Below are 25,126 nucleotides of genomic sequence, written 5' to 3'. Positions count from 1 at the left end.
AAGTCCCATAGAGACAGAGCAAGTTAATATTTCTGTTTTCTCATCCTGCGAGAAAGGCTCCTTAGGAACAGCGTCTTCTCCAGCAGCTCTTTTCTACGTGAAATTCGACAGTATAACAATATGATTTATTCATGTATTTTTTTTTTTTACTAGTACTGTGAGATTTCCTTATAGAGAGCTATAGATTGTGTGTGCGTGCACACGTTCACCTTATATTGTCTGCTCTGTTATTTGGCACAAGTAATGATTAGATTGTTATATATGTATATGATTATAATTGATGACTGTGTTTATCACCCCAAGTACTTGCTTGTACCCTATGGAAATAAGTAAACACATTAACTTGAGGTAAAACTTACCATGGCTTGCATTTAAATTTCCAAAAAAAGGAGAGTGATTGACCCGTTCCTTAGCAGCTGTGAGTTTGAAAGGTATTGGCTTATTTTTCTGAATTCTGCAGATAGAGGGAGAATACAAACCAAACCAAACCTGTTGCTGTCGAGTTGATTTCGACTCATAGTGACTCTGTAGCACAGAGTAAAACTGCCCCATAGGGTTTCCAGGGAGCACCTGGTGGATTCAAACTGCCAACCTTTTTTGGTTAGGAACCAAGCTCTTAACCACTGTGACCACCAGGGCTCTGAGAGGGAGAATATGGTTCAGGAATTCAGGGAGAAGAATTTTCCCATTGTATCTGCCATTGATGTAGAAATCACAGGTCTAAGAATTGTGAGGTTTAAGAGAGAGATTATAGTATATTTGTTACCTGATCTTGTTATGTGTTATGTATAATCAGAATATTTGTTAAAGACAACTATAAATTTTAGGGTTTTTTTCCTCTAGTGGCATTATCTTAAAAATTATCATAACCTGGAATTATCAAATTTTTATCTGAATACTGGTTATTTGAATATTTGCTTTGTAGAAACTCACTAAGTTATATGTTCCCTTAGGATTTTTTGGCATCTGTGTTTTATTTTTCAATAAAAAGGGTTTACTTTTTTTTAATTATCATAAAATGTTTAAGTATTGAAAGCTACAGTTTCGTTGGCTAGTATTAGTAAACATTCCACATTTTTTTTTTCTTATAATGTTGTGTAAGAGAGGAACTATGACAGGATACAGTTAGGAGCTGGACTCTGGAGCCAAACTGGATAAGTTCAAATGCCACCTCTGCTCCTTACTAACTTGGAGGCCTTGGGCATGCTACTTAACCCCTCTTTCCTTGAAAAACTGTTTGGTTTGGGAACTTAAAATTCTTAAGCTATCAAGTGGAGATGATAATAGTACATAGTGTGGCTTACATGATTACTTTAGGTAAAGCCCTTAGAACAGTATCTGGCAATAAAATAAGAAAACTCATTGCCGTCAAGTTGATTCCGGCCTACAGCAACCCTAGAGGACAGAGTAGAACTCCATAGGGTTTCCGAGGAGCAGTGGTAGATTCGAACTTCCAGCCTTTTTGGTTAACAGACGAACTCGCAACCACTGCACCAATAGTACGTGCAATATTTGGTGTTAGCTATTACAGTGCTTAGTGCATTAGAATGCATTAAGTGTATTTATAGATCTTGATGATCATGTTCTCTCCAAGAGTATTGGTTCAGATTGTTAGCTTTCAATGTATTTGACTGTCACTAAACCCTGATGGCATAGTGATTAAGTGCTTTGGCTGCTAACCAAAAGGTCAGCAGTTTGAATCCACCAGGCGCTCCTTGGAAACTCTATGGGGCAGTTCTACTCTGCCCTATAAGGTCGCTATGAGTCGGAAGCTCTATGGGGCAGTTCTGCTCTGTCCTACAGGGTCACTATGAGTTGGAATCGACTCGATGGCAGCGGGTTTTAAATGTCTGTTTCAGATTTTTTTCTTTTCTTACTGCTTGACAGAAATGTTTAATTTCTCTTATTTAAGAAATAAGACAGTGTGTTTAGTATTTTCAGAGCTTTGTGTTGTGTAACTAGAGTTAATAGTGCTATTTTACTATTGAAGGCATGGTGATTTTAAATCTTAGATTCTTGGCTCCTATGTTCATTTCATTAATTCCTTAGCTTAAAGTAAGAATAAAAAGGAACTCATGCTGCCATGCCTTCTACCAAGAGAAAACATTTTAAAACTCATGTTTTTTTTATGTAAGTATTGGCTACAAATTGTAATATCAATCTATTAAAGGTCTTTAACAAAGGAGTAGGTCAGTTGAGGTGTAGGTTGTTGTTTGTTTATAAAGTAAAATAGCCAATTTTGTGCTAGACTTCACGAAAGCAGTTGATATGTGATCTTATATCCATTCATTTCTTAGATATTGCACATTATTTTAAACAAAAAAGAAAAACTAATAATTGTGTAGGCGTGGGATGGGGATTGTAAGAGGTAATAGCTCTTAGCTTAACCCTCGAGCTTGTCTAAATGATTGTTTTTGGGACACAGAAAAGAAGACAAGTACATAGATGGTAGTTTATGGCATGGCTTACAAATGTTAACTGTTCCCAATTTTATGAGACTGTATTTTTAACATCGTCCTTTTTGTGAGAAGATTAAAATATTAACTAATAAAAACAAATCTGTACTCTGAAAAAATCAGTTCTCTTTGATAATTCCTTACATGAAAAACCTGATTTGGGAACTTATACACATTTTACTTCTTATTCCTTTGAACAAGTATGAGTAGTCCCTGAACTGCAAATGAATTCCACTTCTCTGTCGTTAAGTCAAATTTGCAAGTAAGTTGGAACAGATAGATTAGCTAGTGAAATGTTTCTTAGTGTATAGTATACCTTTCTATGCGTAAAAAAACATTGAACACTTGCAGATAACACTGAAGCATTTTTAACAAAGTAATACGGTAATAATAATAATGCTTTGATGTGTGTTGCAAGTAGCGCCTGTTACTAAGAACCACTGTATGTACCTCGAATTTTTAATACAGTAGGCTTTACGAGGTTGGTTCATAACTATGGGTTGTACATTAGTCGGTCATTTGTAACCCGGGGACTGCCTGTTACTTTACTGTCTGTTATTTTACAGAATTTTGTTGTTGTTCTTAATTTGAAAGAAATAGAAATAACTTAGACTTTGGAGTCAGAAAGAACTACGGTTGTACCTAAATAATTGCTTTGTGACCCTGAGCAAATTATTTCACCTCTCTGAGCTTTAGTTTCCTCATTTATAAGATAGGAATAATAGTAGCTATTTCCCAGTGTTGTAATATTTCCCATTTAGCTGTCTTTCCAACAGTTTGATTTAGCAAGGCTATTTTAGTCATTACCAGGTATGTCTTTCAGAACCTAGGACAGAACTCTGCATAGATATGAGCACCTCTACCCTGTCATACTGAGGAATCAAATCTCCTGGAATTTCAAAATCCTTTAACATTTATGTTGAATATAATTTTGATGACATTTTTGAACTTTTGTTAGTGCTTGAATTTTTAGTTTTGCTGTTTTTCTTGGACGGATTATAGTATATAAAAACATGAAGTAAAATTTCAATCCTTGTTTATCAGTGGAAACCAGCTCCAGAATCTGCTAGAATTATACTCATCAATTGAAGCAATTGATTGTTCCTGTTTTGTGCCCAGTATAATCATCATTTGGTAGGAGGTTGATAGCTGCATTAGGGGGAATGTTAGCATTCAAAAATGATGTTTGTTCTTCCTGTCAAAACAAAAATCATGTTAAGGCAATAATAGAAATTGATTGAAGTTTATTTAATACACGATTTGCAAATCAGAGTAACATTTTGACTAGAGTCAAAAAACGTTCCAAAGATGAGACAACTTCGAAAAACTCTTAGACCAAATCTTACCACTATTGCTATGGAAGAAAGCGATGGAAGAGAACTGATAAACAAATATGTGGTCTGGAAGGCTTTTCAAAGGCATTTTCTTGAAGAACAATTAAAATAATTACTGATTTACCTAAGCATAGTTCCATGTCTGACACTTGGAGTTTGCCTCCCAAAACTGACTGAATTCTTCAAAAGAGCACAGTGCCCAAGGCAAAACAGTCTTACTAGTTTATCTAAACCATCGTTTGACTCAAATGTGAAAGGCACCCACAGGAAACAGTTTCTCCAAGGCTCAAGGTTTAAAAGGCTCCCAAGGGGTGAAGGACCTGGGTGGGTCACCTCAACTCCACAGACCCAGAAATCTGAATTCCAGGAGAATTAAAATGGTTTCTCAAGCTTTAAAAACAAATCATGTTTGGAATGAGAAAACAACCTTTAGATACACAATCCTAAGTATAAGAAGATATCCTGTATGTACTTGAATATGAATTTTTAACTTTGCTAACATGTAGAAGCATGGTAAAATGCATCTTTTCTAACTTGGTAGCTGAGGGATAGACTGAAAGGTCATTGAAAGGTCTTAGTATAAGGTTCATAAATTAGTGCTCCAGAAGGGATTTTTGGGGGGGGGATGTGGCAGCTTTTGTGACATTGGCAGCATAGGGTATGTAGTATGCTTTATTAAGTTGTATGACCTTTGGGTTTTAATGGGATAAATCAGCAGCCTGTGAAAAAATTTTTTTAATGACAAAAGTTAACCCTTAAACTGAACAGTGAAGCTAGGCTATATGGATAATAGTATTTGATGTGATATTAGATTTTAGAACTAAAGATAGCTCTGTATTTAGCATTGTTCACTTATGCTGATAATTCTCATCTGGTCCGTAGTTAGTTCTGTAATGGAGCACCATATCATGATTCTGCTGTTTTAAAGCTTAATTTTTTAAATAGTCTAGACTGTATTTTTTAGAGCAGTTTTAGATTTATAGAAAAAATGGGCAGAAAGCACAGTTCCCATTTACTCCCTCCCACCCTGCACATTAACATCTTGCATACCTGTGGAACATTTGTTAAAATTGATGGACCAATATTGATGCATTATTATTAAGTTCAGAGTTCACATTAGGGTTCACCCTAATAGTCTGGTGGGTTTCAGCAACTTTTTAATGTCATGTGTCTACCATTACAGTATCATATAGAATAGTTTCACTACCCTAAAAATGCCCTGTGTTCCCCTTATTCAGTCCCCCCCTTATAAGTATCTTTTTAAAAAAGGCTGAGAAAATGAAAGGATTCACCATATTTACATTTTGATGAAACGGAAAGTCACAATTAATATTAAATATCTAATTACGTAAACAGTATTTACAGTTTGTATAAATAGAAATAGACATAAGGCAGATTCCCAAAATGGGACGGTTACTTATATCCCCGCTTTCCCACTTCTCCATTATCTCTGACACTAGCCACTCACATGTCACTTTCTCTCTCTGACCCTAACCACCCAGTTAGGTCAGACTGTAGAAGTTAGACAGACTTAGATCTGTCCTTCAGATTGACTGCCTACGCAGCCCCTTGTCTATCTTCCAGCTACCTAGAGCTGGGTCTTCACAAGTTAGAAACTGACTGTCCTTCTGACTGCCATGTATGCAGGCAGATGCCAGCCCCTCCTGGCTCCGGCTGCCCCTTGTGTGTTTGATAATTCTCTAGAAAGACTCACAGAACTCACAGAAAGGGCTATATACACACTATAACTTTAACACAACCAAGAAAGGATACAAACAAAGAGAAATGGGAGTTCCAGTACCTGGGCTTTCATGTCCTAATGGACATTCCACCCTACACCATGCATCGAAGTCTTTCAGCATCTGGGAAGCCCTTAACTTCCATGTTCAAAGAGTGTTGTTGGCTTCATTGCATAGTCATGATTGGGACTTGATTACATACTCATGATTGATCACATCATCGAATATGCGTTACTGAATTATGCCCTCACGCTTTTGTACATATTCTCAGATGCTGTCTTGGCGGTTTTACATAATAAAGGCACCTCAACTGCTGGGAAGTTCCAAAGACACAGGCCAGAGTTCTTTGTCCCACAGTTAAAATTTCAAACTCTGAATATGCTCAACTTTTATGTCAAGTTTTTTTTTTTTAATGGAAATCTCTTAAGTTTATATACTTACCTTCTTAAAGTATATGAACTTGATTTATCCTTTTCCTTTTTTCATTTAGAAAACATTTTAGTGCCTACTGTATGCTAGGTGCTGTATTAGGCATAGGGGTGTGATGGTGAACATTCTTAAGAATTGTAGTACATATTTTGAAGAAAAAATCAAATTCCTTTGAGAGCATATAATAGAAATATTCTTAACCTAGATTGCGCTCAAGTGAGGCTTCCAGAGGAAGCAGTCTTTTGGCTAAGACCTAGGATGGATGAGTGGTGATTAACCAGACAAAGGGAGAGGAGGTGTTCCTGGCAGAGGGACTCTCCTTTACAAAGGCCCTGAGTGTGAAGGAAACAGAGCACACCCAAGGAAGCAGAAGTCCAGTGACTGGAGCACAGATCCTGGAGGGAAGATAAGAGTAGTAGAAGTGGAGCTCAGACTGTAGGTGTTTGTAGAACATCTTAATAAAAATGTTGTTCTTTTCCTTAAGAACAGTGGGAAATCATTAAAGCCTTTTAAGTGGTTAGCTGATAAGATCAGACTCACATTTTTAAAAGATCCCTCTGATAGAAGTGGGAAGAGCGGAAGGACATGGGACTAGAGTGAAGTGGAGAGAACAATTGGGTAGCTTTGCAGTAAGTAGTCCTGGCAGGGGATGGTTATAACTTGGATAAAAGTGACTGAAGAGGAAATGAAGGGAAATCCAACAGATTAGAGATATATTTAGTGTATAAAATTCTCTGGAGTTGATAGATTACGTACCAAAGGTTAGAAGTGGTCATGGATGCTTCCAGGTTTCTGACTTTCACATCGGGAAAGCTCCGATATATTTGCTAAGGTAGAAAACAAGGAAAAAAAATAATAACCCATTGCTGTCCAACTCACAGTGACCCTACAGGACAGAGTAGAACTGCCCCATAGGGTTTCTAAGGAGCACCTGGTGGATTCGAACTGCCGGCCTTTTTGGTTAGCAGCTATAGCTCTTAACCACTACACCACGAGGGTTTCTGAGAAAAGAGGACAGTGTCAGTATGGATAGGTTTCCCCTGAGGTACAGGGCTGTCATTTACTGAAAGGGGTTAGGAGGCAGGAAGGGGAGCAGAATCAGCAGCTTGAGGAGAGTGGAGATTTGCAATAGTTGAGATGGCTAGTGAATTGAGAAACATAGTAGGATTTCCCGGACATGTTGAGGGAAGATCTTTTTTTATTTAATGAATATCGCTTAATGTTAAATAAATCAGATTTGAACAGAAACAGCAAGAAGGTAACCTCTACTGAGCAGAAGAAGCTATTGACCACCCTGTAAATTTTTTGTAATGGTGTCAATTTGCCAAGACCTAGCAGTATCCTGGATGTTGATTTTTAGTGTTAATTTATGTTGCTCAGGCCTAATTTGTTTCTAACTGATGTGTTTTTTTTTGTTTTTTTTTTTTGTTTTTTTCCTTTTCTAGGCAGGCAGAAGTCCTGAAGGCTGACATGACAGGTATTAGCTTGTCTATTTTTCACTTATTATGTATCATTAAATTAAGGGAAAGATATCCTCTTCTAGGAGTCTGGGCGGTGCAAGTGGTTTGTGATTGCCTGCTGACCTAAAGGTTGACACTTTGAACCTACGCAATGGCTCCATGGAAGAAAGGCTTGGCAAACTGCTTCCATAAAGATTGGAACCAAAAAAATCCTATGGAGCAGTTCTACTCTGTAACACATGGGGTCACTATGAGTTGGAATCTACTCAACAACAATGGGTTTGATTTTTTTCCTTATCCTCTTTTCTATGTTATTTGTAGCACTAAATACTGTCTTAGTTGTTTTAAATATTTATTGTTTTTATACTTCTAGAATTATAGGCTATGCTCTGCAAGTTCATGCGTAACCTCATTGTCATCTTGTTCAAAGAAAAAGACAAAAGAAAGCTTGTATGTTTAATATACCACCTGAGTTCTTCCTATTAATTAACAGAATTTTCATCATCAGTGTCAGCCCTAAGCTATTGTATTACGCTTTTGTATTGGCATCGTAAGCCTAATCTGTATTGTATGATAAATGCAGTGCATGGAGCAATGTCAGGCTATCTGTGCCATTTAATTTTTCGTAAGTATTGAACAACAGCAGTAAGGCAACTTTGAGTTTGACTTTTACAGGGACATTTGGCTGTCCAGAGAGATTAACTAAGATGTTAAGCCTACCGATTTTAATGATGGTCAACCTGATAGGTCAGAGTTAATGATCCCTTAAAGTTCCTTCCCTGCCATCAATGAATTGAAACAGAGTTGAATAAATCTATAAATACATTTATTTAGTGACGTAAAAATTAATAAGGAACCAAGAAGGGAATGCTAGACTGTATTATTACTAGCCAGCAGACTCTTTTGACCATTAACTCAGATATCTAGGAGATTCTATGTGCGGAATAGGGTTCTGGTGGTTATAGGTATTAATATCAAGCCTGAAAAAGAGTGAAGATTATGCCACGTGCAACAGCAGAAACCTAAATGCAGCCAGATAGTGTAACTAGCTATTGAAGATAAATTAAAATTCCATTAATAATTTCTACTGAGGCAGCTCAGTCAATTACTGCACCCATAAGCCTAGTAATGAAGAAGATTGGTGTGCCCTGCAGAGCTCTGGCACACAGTATGGCCCCAGTTTGGCATTAACATAAACTCATGGCCTGACTTCCTGTTTGGCTCAGATTTTACCTTGTACCATATCTCTCATCTGGCCTCTTAAGCATTTTAATCACTGTCTGCTACAAGCCCTCCTTTATATTAAATGGCAAGTGTGGATTACTCACAAAAGTCTCTTGGAAAGCAGTCCACCAGTCATTAAAATAACAATCACTGTCATGATTTTAGTGGTTTGACATAGATACGAGTGACAGCAGAATGCCTAAACAACTGCTGGATGGTGAGCTGACATGAGAATTCTATAAGTACATTTGTGAGAATGATTCAAAGCAAAAAGAAAAGAGCTGCTTTGGACAACAAGGTATAGTTATAAGACTACACAGACCAACTTGGCAGTCCATCATCGAATGGGCCGTATATGAGGCATATGGCTTCCTATGATATGAGTAGGCAGAAATCCAAACCAAAAGCACAGAGTGAAACATTTTTTTTTCATGTCGTGTTATTTCAAGCTAAAAGAAAACAAATACACAGACATTTTAAGCCAGATTTAGGTATTAGCCAAAAGGTGAAAGTCAAAATTTTTGCAGCAGTCTGCAGTATCTACTTACAGCAGAATTTGGCTTCAGAGAATGGAGAGGGAAGGGGTGATGAGTGTGCTGTAATGGTCTTAACTATCTGTTGATCTGTCTACTGTTGTTTTTTTTTTTTTTTTTAACTCAGATTCTAAGCTGGGTCCAGCTGAGGTCTGGACATCCCGGCAGGCTCTGCAGGACCTGTACCAGAAAATGCTAGTTACTGATTTGGAATACGCTTTAGACAAGAAAGTAGAACAGGATCTGTAAGTATTATCATTTGAGAAGTCCCTGTAAGATCAAGTATCTCACCAAGACTTTAGAAAAGAACAGTTTGGTCGTTATGGTACTTGATTTTTTAAACAAGATTATTTGTTCATTAGTATTTTTTCAGTGTCAGTCTTGGAAGGTAAAAGTTAAATCTTCTTAAGGGATTAGGGTAGCTCTTTTAGGGTTAAATAAGAAAAGCAAATATATACTTCAGGTACTAAGAGTATTTGGATTCTCTGTATTCAGTCCTATGTTTAAGCTGTGATTTAAAAAAAAAAATGAGTGGGGTTTAGAAAAATCTTTCTTTGGTAAATATGATTCTATAAATTTCTACCAAAGAAAACATGTTTGCATTGTAAGGAAAATTCTTCCTTTTAATCAAATAAATAGATGTTTCCTTTATTTATTTATTTATCTTTTCTTTTCTTTTTTTCCTCCAGTAAGATTAAAGAAAGATTTTATGTATTTAGGCTATTCCACTTGTTCGTTCTTTGAGGGGTGAAATGGCAGATGACCAGATTCCCAAGTGAGTAAATAAAAGACTTTCGTGGAAAGTCTTGCCGTATAAATTAAGACAAAGACATTAGCCTGATGGAAGTTTAAAAATCGGTTAAGAGTATTCTGTCTGGTTAAAGTCCATTACCCTACACTGTGGTGAAGATTAGTTGTTCCTACACCTTTCTTGAATGCTTTGTAGTTTTTAGGCCATCTAGTAATAGAGCTGAGTCACAGCCAGTCACAATCTGTAGCTGTGAATTAGAGTCAAGGATAAGATGTCATCAATGATGCTAAGGGAGGATTGTCCTTCTAAATCACTAAAAGTGCTCTAGAGTCTTAAAAATTGACATGATAAAGAATAAAATACTTTCCAGGTAGGTTGTAAACCCTTTAATCTGTGTTTGCTTCCTTTAATCAAGCCAGTAATCCCTTCCCTCCATTCTAGTTTGGGATTTTGTGTTTGTTTTGTTTTCTGTGATTTTTCAAATTAGAGAGTGACTACATTTCACCAGAATTGTATTTAGGCTGATTGTCTATATAGCTTGATTAATAAAAGGCATTTTATAACAGGATTTTGGTATGCCATATTTCAGACATTGTGTTCCTATTTTAAATAGTCAAAATTGAAATGTGACTTGTATTTCAAATTCTGAAGAAAATATTAATCCCAAGAAAAATAAGCAGACTATTAAATAGAAGTAGAACAGGGAAGCAGACTATTACATAGAAGTGGAACAGGGTGCTGTGGGAAATAGCTTTTAGGGAAATAACTTCAGAGATACGGCTTACAATTCACACACACGAAAAAAAAAAAATAACTTTTTTTTCTCCTATACAAGTCACTTGATAGAGTACAGTTAATTGTTTTTGCAATAATGTATTAATTTGTTAATAGCTTAGTTTTACTTTGGTCTTACCACTTTCATTCTGACTTTTGTACTGGGATTCTTAAAAAGGCTCTAACTCTAGTAGCTCTGAAAGATTAATAGCTGAAGCTACAGTGTAGTTATTCCAACATTTGGTAAGTGTTTACTAAGGTCAGTTGGATTCTACTGCATGTCTAGTCTTTTTTTCAAAAGGAAGCATAAAGTTATTTAAATAAGTGAATAACTTTAGTGCAGGTTTACTTTCTAGTGTGTTATAATTATAACAAACAGTTCTTTCTTGTTCTCAGGGGGACCAGTGTCTGCCCAGTGAGTCACTGCTATACCAAATAGAATTACATTTTGTTTTCAGCTGGAATCATGCCTTTAAGAATCAGATCACAACACTACAAGGCCAGGCAAAGAATCGAGCAAACCCGAATCGGAGTGAAGTTCAGGCAAACCTTTCTCTGTTCCTAGAGGCAGCTAGTGGCTTCTATACTCAGGTGAGTTCTGCATTGTATACCAGTTTTCCTAGAATTAGTGCTAAATATTCTGCTTCTTGTACGCATCTTGTTGTTAATATGAGCACTTTGTATGACCACTATGTGGGCCACCTAGGAGTTGATCAACCATAATTCTCGAATAAAAATGACCCAAATGGTTTACCATAGGATCTCTAAAAAAAAAAAAGGAATAATATAAAGTCTCTGCTTCTAAAAGGGTTGTTTTTGTTTAAAGGTTAGAAGTAGATCTGTGAATTGAAAAGGGGTAATGAGAGGAATGCCTTAGTGAAACAGCAGAGGTAGTCAATTCCAAATAACACTAGAGCAAATATGAATTTATGGGCATGGATATAGTCATTATGAAAGTAGCAGCTATGTTGTGCCAGAAAAGAAATACTCAAAATTTGTGATATCAAATAAGTTTTCGTAGTATTATTTATGTAGTAGAACTTATCTACAGCTTGAAATGTTATTAAACTACCTTAGAAATGGAGTAGCTTTTCCCCAGTTTGAATAAGAAATCCAGCTATTATTCATCTTTGTCCTCAGAGGCTTTTCTTCTCCTGATGTAACTTCTAAACCAGGCACGTTAGAGGAGAAATAAATCTTATTTCTGACTATGCCATTTTCTTTACTGTATGCAGATTTCCTGGGAAATCTTCATCTCATCCATTTGCAACAGCGTTTGTAATTTTATTAATATAACTTCGTGTATTAATTAGCATCTTATAATGACAGGACAAGGTTTTAAGGATCTTGTGCTGAAAGAAATCTTTGGCCAGTTCTGTGCTGCCGCTTGGCCCTTGCTACCTCTCTTTTGGCTCCATTTTGGCTTTATCATTTCCTTGAATAAAGCAAAAGAATCTCTGTATTGAAGACATCAAACAGCTAGCCACCAGCTTACAGAGATTATATTTTGCATAAACCAAAGCATTCATCACAGTTTTGTCATTGAAAGAACTCAAGTATGGTTCTTATTCTCAAAATTCATTTTCAAGGATACACCAAGTTTTAGCAATATAAATTGATACTTGGGGAAAGAGAGGTTGGTGAGCCACTAACTAGTCCTTCAAGCAGATGTTAAAGATTAATTCATTCCACAAGCAGCTGTAGAAAGCCTGTTTTATGTGAAGCACAATACTAGATGCTGAGGTTATGGAGAGAGTCAAGACAGAGTCATCACCTTCAAAGAAATATCTGGTCTTATGGAAGAGATGGATATGTTAATAGATGTTTTGTTGTTTTCTAATTATAAGAATAATGCATACTGATTTCAAGGAATTTGAAAAGTATATGAAAGTCCCCCGCCCCCCCCCCCCCCCCGCAAAAAAAATCTACTAATTCCCCCATTCTGGGTAAATTACTGCTTTAATATGTAGCCTTCCAGTGTTTTTATACTTTTTTACATAGTTGAGACAATGCATGTACAATCTTGTATCTGCTTTATAAACAGTATAGTGTAAGCATTTCCTTGTATAGTTAGAGTTCGATGAGCATCTTTGTGTATATTTTCTCTAATATTGGATGATTTCCCAAGGACCAATCCTTCAAAGTAGAATTCTTGGATCAATTAAAGTTTTAATACTGTTGATATATATTATGAAGTTGTTTTCCCAAAAGATCATTTATCTTTTCATAAGCAGTGTATACAAGTACCTGTCTGGCTGTGCACTTGCCAGTGTTGAGTATTTTTGATAAAAATGAATGAATGAATGATGCAGTGACTTGTACCTGATAAATGGAAAATGATTTTTCATTTAAATTTTAATGTCTGGATTACTTAGGAACCTTGTGCTTATTTTATTAGAAATTTACATTTCCGTTTTATATAAATCTTCATTTACTCTTACCATTCATCTCAGATCCCAGGTTTTTCCATGGTGATTTGTCTAAGTCCTACATATAAAAGGATATATACATTTTCTTAAATCATGTTTTTGGCAACTTTTTCTCCAGTTTCTTCTGTTATCTTTTTGTTTTATTTAGAGGTTTTGGGGGCATGGAAGTTAACAACTTTTTTTAATAATACATTTTTATAATAGCCTTTATATAGATTGGTTTGTCATCTTGGAAAATGACTCTTAACCTTATTTTATGATATGACAACATGTACACATTTCCAGGGGTTTAACTGGACATTCATAAAACAAATATTAAAAAACCTACAGCAGAGTAAAACAAGAACCGTCATTTTTTATTGAGGGGGCATGGTATTTGTAAAAACATTTTATAAGCAAGCGAATAATAAAATTCTGTTTTCTGAGCGATGTCTTAGAAATACTGTTTGTTGTTAATTGTACTTTGGATGAAGGTTTACAGAGCGAATTAGTTTCTCTTTAAACAATTAATACACGTACTGTTTTGTGGCACTGGTTGCCAAGCCCATGACATGTCAACACTCTCCCCTTCTTGACCTTGGGTTCCCCATTACCAGCTTTCCTGTTCCCTCCTGCCTTCTCATCCTGGCCCCTGGGTTGGTGTGTCCATTTAGTCTCATTTTGTTTTATGGGCCTGACTCATCTTTGACTGAAGGATGAACTTCAGGAGTGACTTCAGTACTGAGTTAAAAGGGTTTCTGGGGGCCACACTCTCAGGGTTTCTCCAGTCTGTGGCAGGCCAGTAAGTCTGGTCTTTTTTTGTGTGTTAAAATTTTGTTCTACATTTTTCTCCAGCTCTGTTGGGGACCCTCTGTTGTGATCCCTGTCAGAGCAGTCAGTGGTAGCCAGGCACCATCTAGTTGTGCTGAACTCAGTCTGGTGGAGGCTGTGGTTTAGCTGTGGTTCATAAGTCCTTTGGACTAATCTTTCCTTTGTGTCTTTGGTTTTCTTCATTCTCCCTTGCTCCAGACAGGGTGGGACCAGTGGAGTATTTTAGGTTGTCACTCACCAAAGTAGGATGTAGAACATTTTCTTTAGAAATACTGTTTCTAAGGGAAAACATATGGGTAATTTAGTTTTAAAATGTACTTTTATCTTGAGCATTGATTCTCCCCCACATGCATTTCGTAGGCAGTGGTTGAGCAGTTATGACAGTTGTAGAATAAGCATCAATAAACTTCTTTATTCTCACAAATTTTGATGATGTAGATTTTTCAGGTAACAGCATTAATAGGGCTTTTTTTTAATTTCAGTTGTGTTTTTATTTTGTCTTGGTTTGATAATTGAAACAGTTAATGGTGTCACAGACAATAATGTGGCATATGTCTTGATTACATGCAGTGGATGTTTAGCCTTTAGCTTGAGGAAATAGGTGGAGTCCAGGTCATTGTGCAGCCTTACAGCCTAACTTGAGTTTTAAATTACAGTGTTTACATAGTTTCAAGCTATTGAAGAGTAGACAAGAGATTAACATGATCAGATTTGCACTTTTGAAAGATTATTCTGCCTCTTTGTGGAGAATGAATATCAGGTCAGGAACGGAAGCTGGTTAGGATGCTACTGCAGTCATGGAAAGCAGTGGAGGGATTTTTGAAGTATAGCCAATAGGACTTGCTAATGGATAGGATTGGGTGTGTGGAATCAGGATGGGGAGGAGTTGAAGGTGACTTCTATTTACCGCCTTGAGCAACTAGTTGAATTGGTCATACCATTTACAGAGATGGGGGAAGCAGGTTTGTCCATGTTGTATTAGAGAGAAGCCTATTTGATATCTAAGTGGAGGTGTTAAATGGGAAATTCAATAAGTAAGCTTGAAATGGAGTGGAAAGGTCAGGACCTTAGTAGATTTCATGATTACCATCAAGAACCTTGAAACCATACAGCTAGGTGGGAACAGTTCTGCACAAGAGGAGTCAGCATTGCAATAGGAGAAAATTAGGGAAAGTGGTACCCTCAAAGCCAAGAGAAAAGCAATAAGAGGAGGAAGTAATCAGCCCTGTTGAGTGCTGCTGAGAAGTCAAGGAAGATAGTTTAAAAGTGACTAATTAGTTTTGACAGTATGTAAGTCATTGGTGAACTTAATGAACACCATATTTCATCGTTTCTAAAACATTTTTTCACATTTTAACATCTCTGAAATAGGGGCATGTTTACAATAGATAACAAATCACAGTTTAATTAGCGGCATTTTTCTCTCAATGTTACACAAAATAATAGTTCATCTTATATTTATGGTATCTTGGATTTGATGAAATGTAGTGACTTCAGTGGAGTAGTGGGAATGGAAATCTAATTGGAGTGGATTGAGAAGAGAGTAGTCATAATTTTTGCAAAGATAGTTTTGGCTTCCTAGCCATCATTTTTGTTAATCATTCAAAGCCAAGTGCTTCAGTCAGAACCAAATTCCTCATCAAAGAACAAATCGCTAGCCCTTATTCTAAGAAACTAGAAGCCAGAAAGGAAGCCTTATCATTAAATCCTTGCATTAATGTGAGAGGTGATATCCTATACCTTCATAGTCAGTTCTCCATTCTTGGCATTGAGTAAAGAGTAAACAGGAGCAGTGGAATAGTATAGAGTTCACTTGAGGAATGGAAACCCAGGAGCTCCTCTACTATTGGCTCTAAAACCAAAAGCCAAACCTGTTGTCATTGAGTCGATTTGGATTCGTAGCAACCCTATAGAAGAGAGTAGGACTTCCCCATAGAGTTTCCAAGGAGCAGCTGCTGGATTTGAACTGCTGACCTTTTGGTTAGCAGCCAGACACTTAACTGCTGGCACCGCCACTGTCCATACTATCCAAAAAAAGCCCAGTGCCACTAGTACCAGCTAATTCTGACAACTTGCTCAGGTCACTGACCTCTGTAAAAGGAGTAGTGTAGACAGATGCTCACAGATTCTGTTTTGAGGTTTACAATTCTATGATTGGAGTTTGGGAAGAACAAGAGGCATTATTATCCACTGAAGCCTTAGGAATATATCCTGGTAAATAACTCCTTTATATAAAGTAACTCTAACTTGTCCCAGCCATCCATCTAGATTAGGAAACCACTGATTGAGGTGCATCAGGTTACAGTCTGTAGGAAGGTAGGATATAGTGTTTACACAATAATAGACAAATACCGTTTTGTTCAACTTAGGAAACAGCTGTTCTCCCTCTTCCGTTCCACCTAAACCAGCTAGAGCCCTCTTAACCAGAATCCTTAAGCCAGCAGGAACCTTTCTATCTGATAACTTCCACAAATGGCACAGCGGCCTCAGACCTTTAACTTCACAAGGGGGAGGAGAAAGAATCAAGATCATCAGCCTAGGCTGATTCCTGTGTGGTGGAGGTCAGACGTACTGCCACCCTCCAACCTTTTTATCAACTCTGATACCAGCTGTCCCTCCCGCGGCATTCTCTGCTCCTCTGCTGGATTCAGTAATTTGTTGCAGTGGCCACACAGAGCTCACAGACTATAGTCACAGTTATGGGGTTTATTAGGGAAGTAACAGGTTACAGTTTAGGACCAGGAATGACTCAGGATACAGTTCTTGGGTCAAGACAGCTTCTCAACCATGTCCACAGGCAGGCCTTTCTCTTGACAGGTGTCTCTCTCAGCTCCTCAGCCTGGCCTCTACCCTGCTCGGGCAAGTGTTACAAAGCTCTTCATCTGCATTGATAAGTGCCTGGAGTCACCCCTCTTCCCAAGGTGCTCAGCTCTCTGGCTCCATAGGTTGGTAGCCACCTCACTCCATGGGTCAAGAAGCCCACTGCACCGTCTCACCCTGGTCTCCTGATTCTGCTGCCCCCTCTACTGCTGCTTCTCACGATCTCACGCCATCTTCATTGTTACAGCTCTCCATCTCCTGGGTCTAGGAGATTCTCAGCACAGGGACTTCAGGTCCAAAGGACACACTCCACCCCTGGCTCTTCTCTTGATGGTTTTGAGGTCTTTGCTCAGCTCTGGGATGAGCCTAGTGATGTGGCATACTGACCAGTCCCCTCATTAGGATTCCATACACCTTATTTGCATGGTCCCATCCCTTCAAGGGTTCCATGTACCTTACCTGCATTATTAGCAGGCTGTCTAGTCCCCTTGGTGGTCCACAAACACCTCATTTTCATGGTCCCACCCGGTCATTTTGTGGGAGTCACAAGTTCACGCATGGCTAGAGGAGCCATATTAAGTAAATCACTGCACCATATAACTCCACTTAAAACTCCTGTGTTCAAGTAGAAATTTTATTATAAAACATTCCACCATGTTTGATTCACTTTTTGTGATCCTTTTTTCTCCTTGCTAGATGTGCAGCCTTGCCTGGCTTTCCAGTCTGTTCCTTCAGTACTTACTGAACCCAGTTCTTTTTCCTCTGTCATGTTTTTTCTTGCCATGTTCCCCAGTCATCTGTTTTTATTCATTTTTGTTCCTTTCCTGTACTTTTATATTCCCTGACTAGCCGTCTGGGCATCAACTTGTTTACCCAATGTTATGTCAACAGTTTTCTTGCCCAATTATAAATTTATATGTATAAGTAAAGATGAAGTAGGTATTTCATATGCTTAATGAGAAAGGGTGCCTAAAATTTATATTCCATTATGTAGGTGGTTTTTATCTTAGGAAGAAGGTAGGAAAGTTGGACATTTCCAATCCTTTCGAGTTGAGTCCTCTTGGTGTTTTATTTTGCATTGTGAATTCTTTACATGTTAGAAAGAATGGTGATAGAATTATTTCCAATATGATAACTTAAGTCACATCGCTTGCTGTCACACATCCTTATCTGAAAAAAGTGGAGCTTTATGCCTACATAGTATTACTACGGATAAATTATGATAGATGTCTCATATAACCTAGGAAATGAAGCTTGTTATAAATGTAGCGTATACTGTTGGCTTATACTATGTATCATATGTTCTCTTTCTGTCTCCCTCTGTCTTTCCCTCTTTCTCTTTCTCCATCTCATATGTCTTTATGTGCCTGTCTACCTGTCTTGCTCATTTTGCGATAAAGTCTTTAAGGATGCAAATTTGTGTCTGGCACAATAGATACTTAGTAAATAAATATTTGAATGCATGAGAGGAGAGTGTGATGAACTGTGTGTGGGCCAAGAGTGGGAAGCATGGTGGGAGGAGAGAAGGTTTTGCATGAAGGAGACTGAGAAGGAATGGTTGGAGAGCTACAAAGAACTAGGAAAACTCAGTGATCACCCATAAGATCAGCTGTGTTAAATGCAGCAGAGAAGTCCAGTAAGATGACTGAAAAATGTCCATTGTTTTGGCTGTTGAGTAACTGGTTGTCTTATTGACAGTAGTTTCAATAGAGTGGTGGTAGGAGGTGTAAGGTACTGGGGGAGAGTTGCATGGCAGCCAGATCTTAATAGATTAAGGAGTGAATATGAGTTGAGAAAGCAATATGATAGGTGTGGACTGCTTTGAAGGAGTTTGGCTGAGAAGAGGAAGAGACATTACAAGGTTGCTAGAGAGGAATTCAGGGTCAAGGGAGAGTGTTTTGGTTCTGTTCTCTTTGTTTTTTATTGTTGGGAGATAAAAAAAAAAAAACACCAAACCCGTTGCTATTGAGTCAATTCTGACTTCTAGCCACCCTATAGGACAGAGTAGAACTGCCCCACAGAGTTTCCAAGGAGCACCTGGTGGATTCAAACTGCCAGTCTTTTGGTTAGCAGCTATAGCACTTAGCCACTACACTACCAGGGCTTCCTTGTGGGAGATACTTGAGAATATTTATAGGCCACAGCAAAGAAACGTAAGAGGTTGAAAGTAAATAAAAGAATGAGGGAGCAAGGCAGGAGGCAGAAGAGAAGAGACTCAGAGACCTGCACAGTCAGAAGAGTTAGTTCTGACCAGGAGGAAGGACTTCTCATCCTTTGAGACTGGGTAAGAATGGGTGGTTTAGATAATGCCTCAGGGTCCCTTCCAGATCTGTAATAGTATGAGGTCTGTTTTGTGGCAGAGACATGAAAATTGGTCTAGGACTTAAGAAAATAAATCTCAAAATCTTGATGTCTAACAAATACTTAAATGACTTGCATTTAAGTCAGATTTGTAGCCAGTCAGTCTTAGTGGTTTTTGCATATTAGTGTGTTTCTGAAAGGTATAATAAATGGATAATTTCATGGAGTTTCTTGCTTTTCTTTGTTTTCTGAATGTGTCTGAAAACCCTATTCAGGCAAACAGTCTTTTTAAAAATGCTGCTGTTACTTTTAAATATGTCCTGGTTGCTCTAATACTTGAGAATTCAGCAGATATAACTTATAATGAATGATGTTAGTTATCTTTTGAGCTGTATCTGTGAAAGGTTATCATGTAATTTTCCCGAAGTTCTTGCCCAGGTCTTAGCAACGTATGATACTAGATACAGGTCTTAAGTGCAGACTTTACTGTTACAGCACTTCTGACTTACCAGCTAAGTCTTGCTCATGTTTTTCTTTTAGTTATTACAAGAGCTGTGTACAGTGTTTAATGTAGACTTACCATGCCGTGTGAAGTCTTCCCAATTGGGGATTATCAGCAATAAACAGACGCATACCAGCGCCATAGTGAAGCCACAGTCTAGCTCCTGTTCATATATCTGCCAGCACTGCCTCGTCCACCTTGGAGACATTGGTGAGCTTTTGGGGTGAAGGAATTGATAATACATTCATCCTTTTCTTTGGAGTAGTTGTGGAAAGAAACTTTTCCTTTAAACTAAGCATACATGCACAATTTAGGTTATCATTAGAGGAAATTATAAAATATATTTTAAGGAACTTAGAGTTTCTCAGTGTTCTGGGATTGGCAGAGGATCTTGAAGGAAGTAACTTTCCTATTAAGATTTAAGTTTTATTCAGACATTATGCAAAACTACTGTTGACCTAGGCAGATACTAAACAGCAAAAATGTAATCAAAACTAAGTTTGTATTTTCCTAAATTAAAAGCATGTACTCTATTGGAATTACAGGGTTTATAAATTACTCCTTCTGAAACTAGATTGCCTTATTTCCTTCCTACCATACTAAAAGCTTGTTTTTTTTTTTATCTTTGCTTCCTTTTTAAAATTAAATTCATTTTTCTATTTTATGTATTTTATCTAGGAATGTTATTTAACTTATTTATTCTTGTTCATTCCTTTAAGGTGACCTCAAAAGGTTATAAAACAAATTAACTATAGGATTATGTTTTGACTGTCCTCAAATAACAAGGAATGGAGAACATTATTACTTTTAAGTTGGAATATTTTAGGTTTCTTACTTAATGTCATAAATCATTGCCTCCATGAGGGGTCACATCAAAGTAAGCACTGAGTTCTGCAGTGAGATTCAGTGAATAGTGTGTTTAGGTTGTTTTTGCTTTAAATGTATTCTTTGCACACACATAAAATATTGCAGTAGATAAAAGGCATTTTTCAAAATCACTTTATAAGATATTGAAAAAAACATAATTTTCAGATCATATTGTATAGTATTTTGTTTTGTTTTGTTTTGTTTTTAAGTGCCATATAACCCACCCCTTCTTGTGGGCCGGCTCCAGGTCACCAGCATAGTCCATAGTGGGAGCTGGTGATGCATGACACTGGAGGACCTGAAAATGGGGGCTAGGTAAGCTTTAAAATTGGTTCCATGCTGAATGTCCCAAATAGGGAAGGCCGGATGGACACTTCACACACAATCCTATAGTTAATTTGTTTTAAAGTTTTTGGTTTCTGTCTTTAATCTTAAATTAACTGTAATGCCTTTATTATTTTAGAATTTAAAATTCTAGCCATTTGGAAATACTCCCCCACTGGGGTTCTGTTGTTTACATTAAATTTTCTTTTTCCTCCTCTTAGCTCGATACAGAAACCAGACCAGCCAGGCGGAGTCCTACTATAGGCATGCAGCTCAGCTTGTCCCCTCCAATGGTGAGTGGGCCCGTCACCTTGAGGTTGACCGGTGCTTTATTCTTTATAGCAATAAGGAAAATAACTTACGGCTCATGTTTCAAGTTTCATGAAAGTAATAGATGTTGAGTTTTGGTATTGTTATTCCATAAGACTTGAAATGACTTTTTTTTTTTCCTTTTAAAAGATGACTTTTTGTCTATAAATAGAATATCCGCTAATGTTGTCTAAAATAGTTTCTACAACTCTGGCTTCCTTAATTGCTTGTACAGAATAATTAGCTCTCTTTAATACTACCATTTTCTCCCTAGAAAAATCATCTCTTTATTACCTAAAGGATAGTGCTGTTGTCTTTGGATTGCTCTGAAATAGGTGTTAGCAGTGATTCCTGAATTTAAAAAATTGCAGCAGATATTTGGTGATATGTCATTCTTGTTAAGCCACATTGAAATTCCTTCAGGTTCTGAAAGGAGCCTCATTAGAGGGCCTAAAGAAGGGATGGCAGCTTGGCCGCACCATTTGTTTTACACTGTCCATGGCTGCTTTCACTCTGCAGTGGCAGAGTTGACCAGTTGTGACAGAGACCATTTGGCCCACAAAACCAAAAATAATTGTGCTCTTTTATGTTATACCCATTTGTAATAAGGTAGAATCATGAGGTCTAGCTTATAAAATATTCTCTGTTATTAATTTGAGAATTTAAGAACTGATACTTTTGTATTCTGATAGCAGGACTTTGTGCATTTTGGACTACTTTAGCATCTTAACTTTCTCCTCTAGGTCAGCCTTACAATCAGTTGGCTATCTTAGCTTCTTCCAAAGGAGACCATCTGACCACAATTTTCTACTACTGCAGAAGTATTGCTGTGAAGTTCCCTTTCCCAGCTGCCTCCACTAATCTACAAAAAGCACTTTCTAAAGCACTGGAAAGGTAGGGTTGACTTCTTTCAAAGAGGACTTTATGTAACCTGAGAGTCCTGCCCCTCAAATTTTAGTGTACAGGAAACTAAGGACCGGTTACCCATGCTTCTCTTCTCATATTGTTACTTAACTTGTAAACATCTAGATATACTGTAATGGGTTTAGTCATAGTACCTGAATTTCAACCAGTCAGCATCTGATTTGTTCCCAGTAGAATACAGGCTGCTGAATGCCAACTGTCCGAGTGTGTTATGCAGAATCCCCTCCTTGTATATCAGATACTTACATAACTTGTGTTTGCAACCCAAAGCCTTCTTTAATAGGTTTCCGCTATTTTGCTGCTTAAGATTCATGGAAATTTTCGTTTCATTCCAGCCGAGATGAGGTGAAAACCAAATGGGGTGTTTCTGACTTCATCAAGGCCTTTATTAAATTCCACGGTCATGTGTACCTGAGTAAGAGTTTGGAAAAATTGAGCCCTCTTCGAGAGAAATTGGAAGAACAGTTTAAGGTTAGATTTCAAAAACAGAGAATACTTGTCTTATTTAAATCAAGAAGCGTAAGATTTGAAAGAAACTCATTCTCAGTTTTTATGTCATTACCTAACTGTGAGCTATTAGCAAAAATTACTTCTGAAGCATATGAAATTCTTGCATAAACCAGGCCCTCAGTTTAAACTGATGTGCAATGTATATATAGAAATAGTGTGGCAATGTTTTCACCGAGTAGCTGCCATTTGGCAAAACGGATCAAAGTGGGAAAAAACTAACTTCTTCCTTCTCAATCGCAGCCCCTTTCTCAATTTTGAAAGTACTCCTTTTGATGGTTCCTGTGTCCTTACATCATTCTGTCGCCTGCTTGTAGATATTTGCATTCTGCAAACAGATTCATCATTCTCATTGTGTGTCAGTCTTTCAGAAATTGTGGCAGTTTAAAGGAGAGGAATGAGAATTTTATTCAATAGGAATGTATTTTACTTGTTTGTATAAACCAAACTTGCCATCAAGTTGATTCCAACTCATAGCAACCCTAAAGGACAGAGTAGAACTGCCCCACAGGGTTTCCAAGGAGTGCCTGGTGGATTCAAACTGCCGACCTTTTGTTTAGCAACCATAGCTCTTAACCGCTACGTTTGTATAAAACCCAAAAACCAAACCCAGTGCCGTCGAGTTGATTCCAACTCATAGTGACCCTATAGGACAGAGTAGAACTGCCCCGTAGAGTTTCCAAGGAGCGCCTGGAGGATTTGAACTGCCGACCCTTTGGTTAGCAGCCGTAGCACTTAACCACTATGCCACCAGGGTTTCCCTACGTTGTATAAGGAGATAAAAATTAAACAACCTTTGTTTTATTAATATATTTGAAAATTATCTTTTGTTAGTGTGTTAACGAAATTAGCATGTGAAATATAGTATTTGGAAGGATCAGAATTAAATATTTTTAATTCATTTATTCAACAAATACTTGACTATTAAAGCAGTCACTGTTTTAAGCACTAGGATCAACAGTAAACAAAATAGTCACAAGGAACATTTTATATTTCTTAGTACTTCTCAGAATCTATGTGCTTGGAGAATTACCTGTAACTCCTTTACAGCTTTTCTATAAGTGCTTTCAAAGTCTCACATTTCAAGAGATTATAGAACTCAGAGACATGACTTAGCCAAATATAGGCAGTGTGAAATGGTTTCTGCAGGTAATCATTTTTTATTTGATGCTTTCTGTGTGCAAGAGATTAAACTAGATTATCATAATAGAAATGGTTTCTTTTAAAGTAAACTTTTCAAGTCCCTTGTTGTTTTCCGCTTCTCTTAGTGGCTTCTTAAACTTTGCCCAGGATATATCTTTTATTGGGTTGGGTGTCTGAAAAGAAAAGTTAACTTTTTAATGCCCTAAGCTTTTCAGCCTGAGAAAAAACAAACAAATTTAAATCGTTTTGTAATAAGTATTCAGATATATGAACAATAATTTAAAAAGAGTATAGGAAAGTTGTAGATTCTCCTTTTTATGAGATTTTAAGAGTAGGGTTGACAGCTAGCTTTCTTGGATGATTCAGGTGCAGTCCTGCTAAAAAGTAGAGGATTGGACTAAATGACTTCTTGAGATTGCTTCCAGCCCTGGGTTTTTTGAAGAATATACTCCCTAAATGGAGGCAGAAGGAGTCTACTCTAATTAGACCTACTCTATATAAGTTATTTCAGTCTAGAACCTAGTCAATTTTGTATTTGGCTCAATGTCAAATACTAATATTCTCTTCAAATATATATTTGTATTTGAAGTTCTGGTGGTTGTTGGTGGGCAGTTGCACAAATACACTTTGAAGTTTCATTCCAACCCTCCAGAGTTAAACACAGTATGAAGCAGGTCTCTCTTAACCCTTACCCAATACTGAAATAATCAGAAGAGCATTGTTAGAGTGAAATTTTAGCATAGTCGAGTAAATTTTCAAAACTATTTCTAAACCTTATGTAGATAATTGGTGTCACTCACTTGTAAGCGTCAGCGTATCTAACTAGCAGTCTTAAGCAGAAACATGTACCAAGTTGAGGTCCTTTGGTGGATTTAAGGCCTGGTATTATGGAAACCCTGGTGGCATAGTGGTTAAGTGCTACGACTGCTAACCAAGAGGTCAGCAGTTTGAATCCGCCAGGCGGTCCTTAGAAACTTCTACGGGGCAGTTCTGCTCTGTCCTACAGGGTCGCTATGAGTTGGAATCGACTCGATAGCAGTGGATTTGGTTTTTTCTTTTTTTTTTTCTTGGTTTTATCTAGGAATTGAGATGCAAGGCATTTTATATATGTTAAATGCATCCTGTGTCTTACTCGTATCTAATTCAGTATTTTCCTTAATGGCTGTTGAACATTTGAGTAGCAAAAAATACGAAGCAGTTCTGATCTGATTTTGTTACCTGAGAGGCCCTCTAATTGCCATCTAAATTTTATGGAATTACCATTGATTGATTTCACATTTACTTCTAAAGGTGATAGGTTTTACCATTTCTAAAGTTTATTTCTTCATTCATTATTTATTGAGTCCTGCTATGTACCATGTGGAGCCCTGGTGGCACAGTGGTTAAGAGCTTGGCTGCTAACCAAGAGGTCAGCAGTTCAAATCCACCAGCCACTCCTTGGAAACCCTATGGGGCAGTTGTACTCTGTCCTGTAGAGTCACTATGAGTCG

At 37.4% G+C, this 25,126-nt stretch overlaps 1 protein-coding gene across 16 annotated transcripts in view; it reads left to right on the top strand.

Moving 5' to 3' along the window:
• The window catches only part of SMG7 (SMG7 nonsense mediated mRNA decay factor), a 96,949-nt gene that overhangs the window by 50,933 nt on the left and 20,890 nt on the right, over positions 1-25,126 (top strand). For 8 of the 16 annotated variants that reach the window (XM_023549198.2, XM_003410849.4, XM_064276525.1 and 5 more), the window contains 7 exons: positions 7,404-7,435; positions 9,303-9,420; positions 11,159-11,291; positions 19,601-19,772; positions 20,975-21,046; positions 21,806-21,956; positions 22,322-22,457. In XM_023549198.2, the coding sequence (XP_023404966.1) occupies positions 7,404-7,435; positions 9,303-9,420; positions 11,159-11,291; positions 19,601-19,772; positions 20,975-21,046; positions 21,806-21,956; positions 22,322-22,457 (814 nt within the window). Of the gene's footprint in view, positions 1-7,403; positions 7,436-9,302; positions 9,421-9,864; positions 9,951-11,158; positions 11,292-19,600; positions 19,773-20,974; positions 21,047-21,805; positions 21,957-22,321; positions 22,458-25,126 lie in introns of those variants that run through there. The other 8 variants (XM_064276532.1, XM_064276530.1, XM_064276529.1 and 5 more) reach the window with 4 other exon arrangements.

This window comes from Loxodonta africana, chromosome 25 (genome assembly GCF_030014295.1).
Source record: "Loxodonta africana isolate mLoxAfr1 chromosome 25, mLoxAfr1.hap2, whole genome shotgun sequence".
NCBI lineage: Eukaryota > Metazoa > Chordata > Mammalia > Proboscidea > Elephantidae > Loxodonta > Loxodonta africana.
The sequence above is the reverse complement of the archived record's forward strand: the minus strand, read 5'-3'. Positions and strand labels throughout refer to the sequence as shown.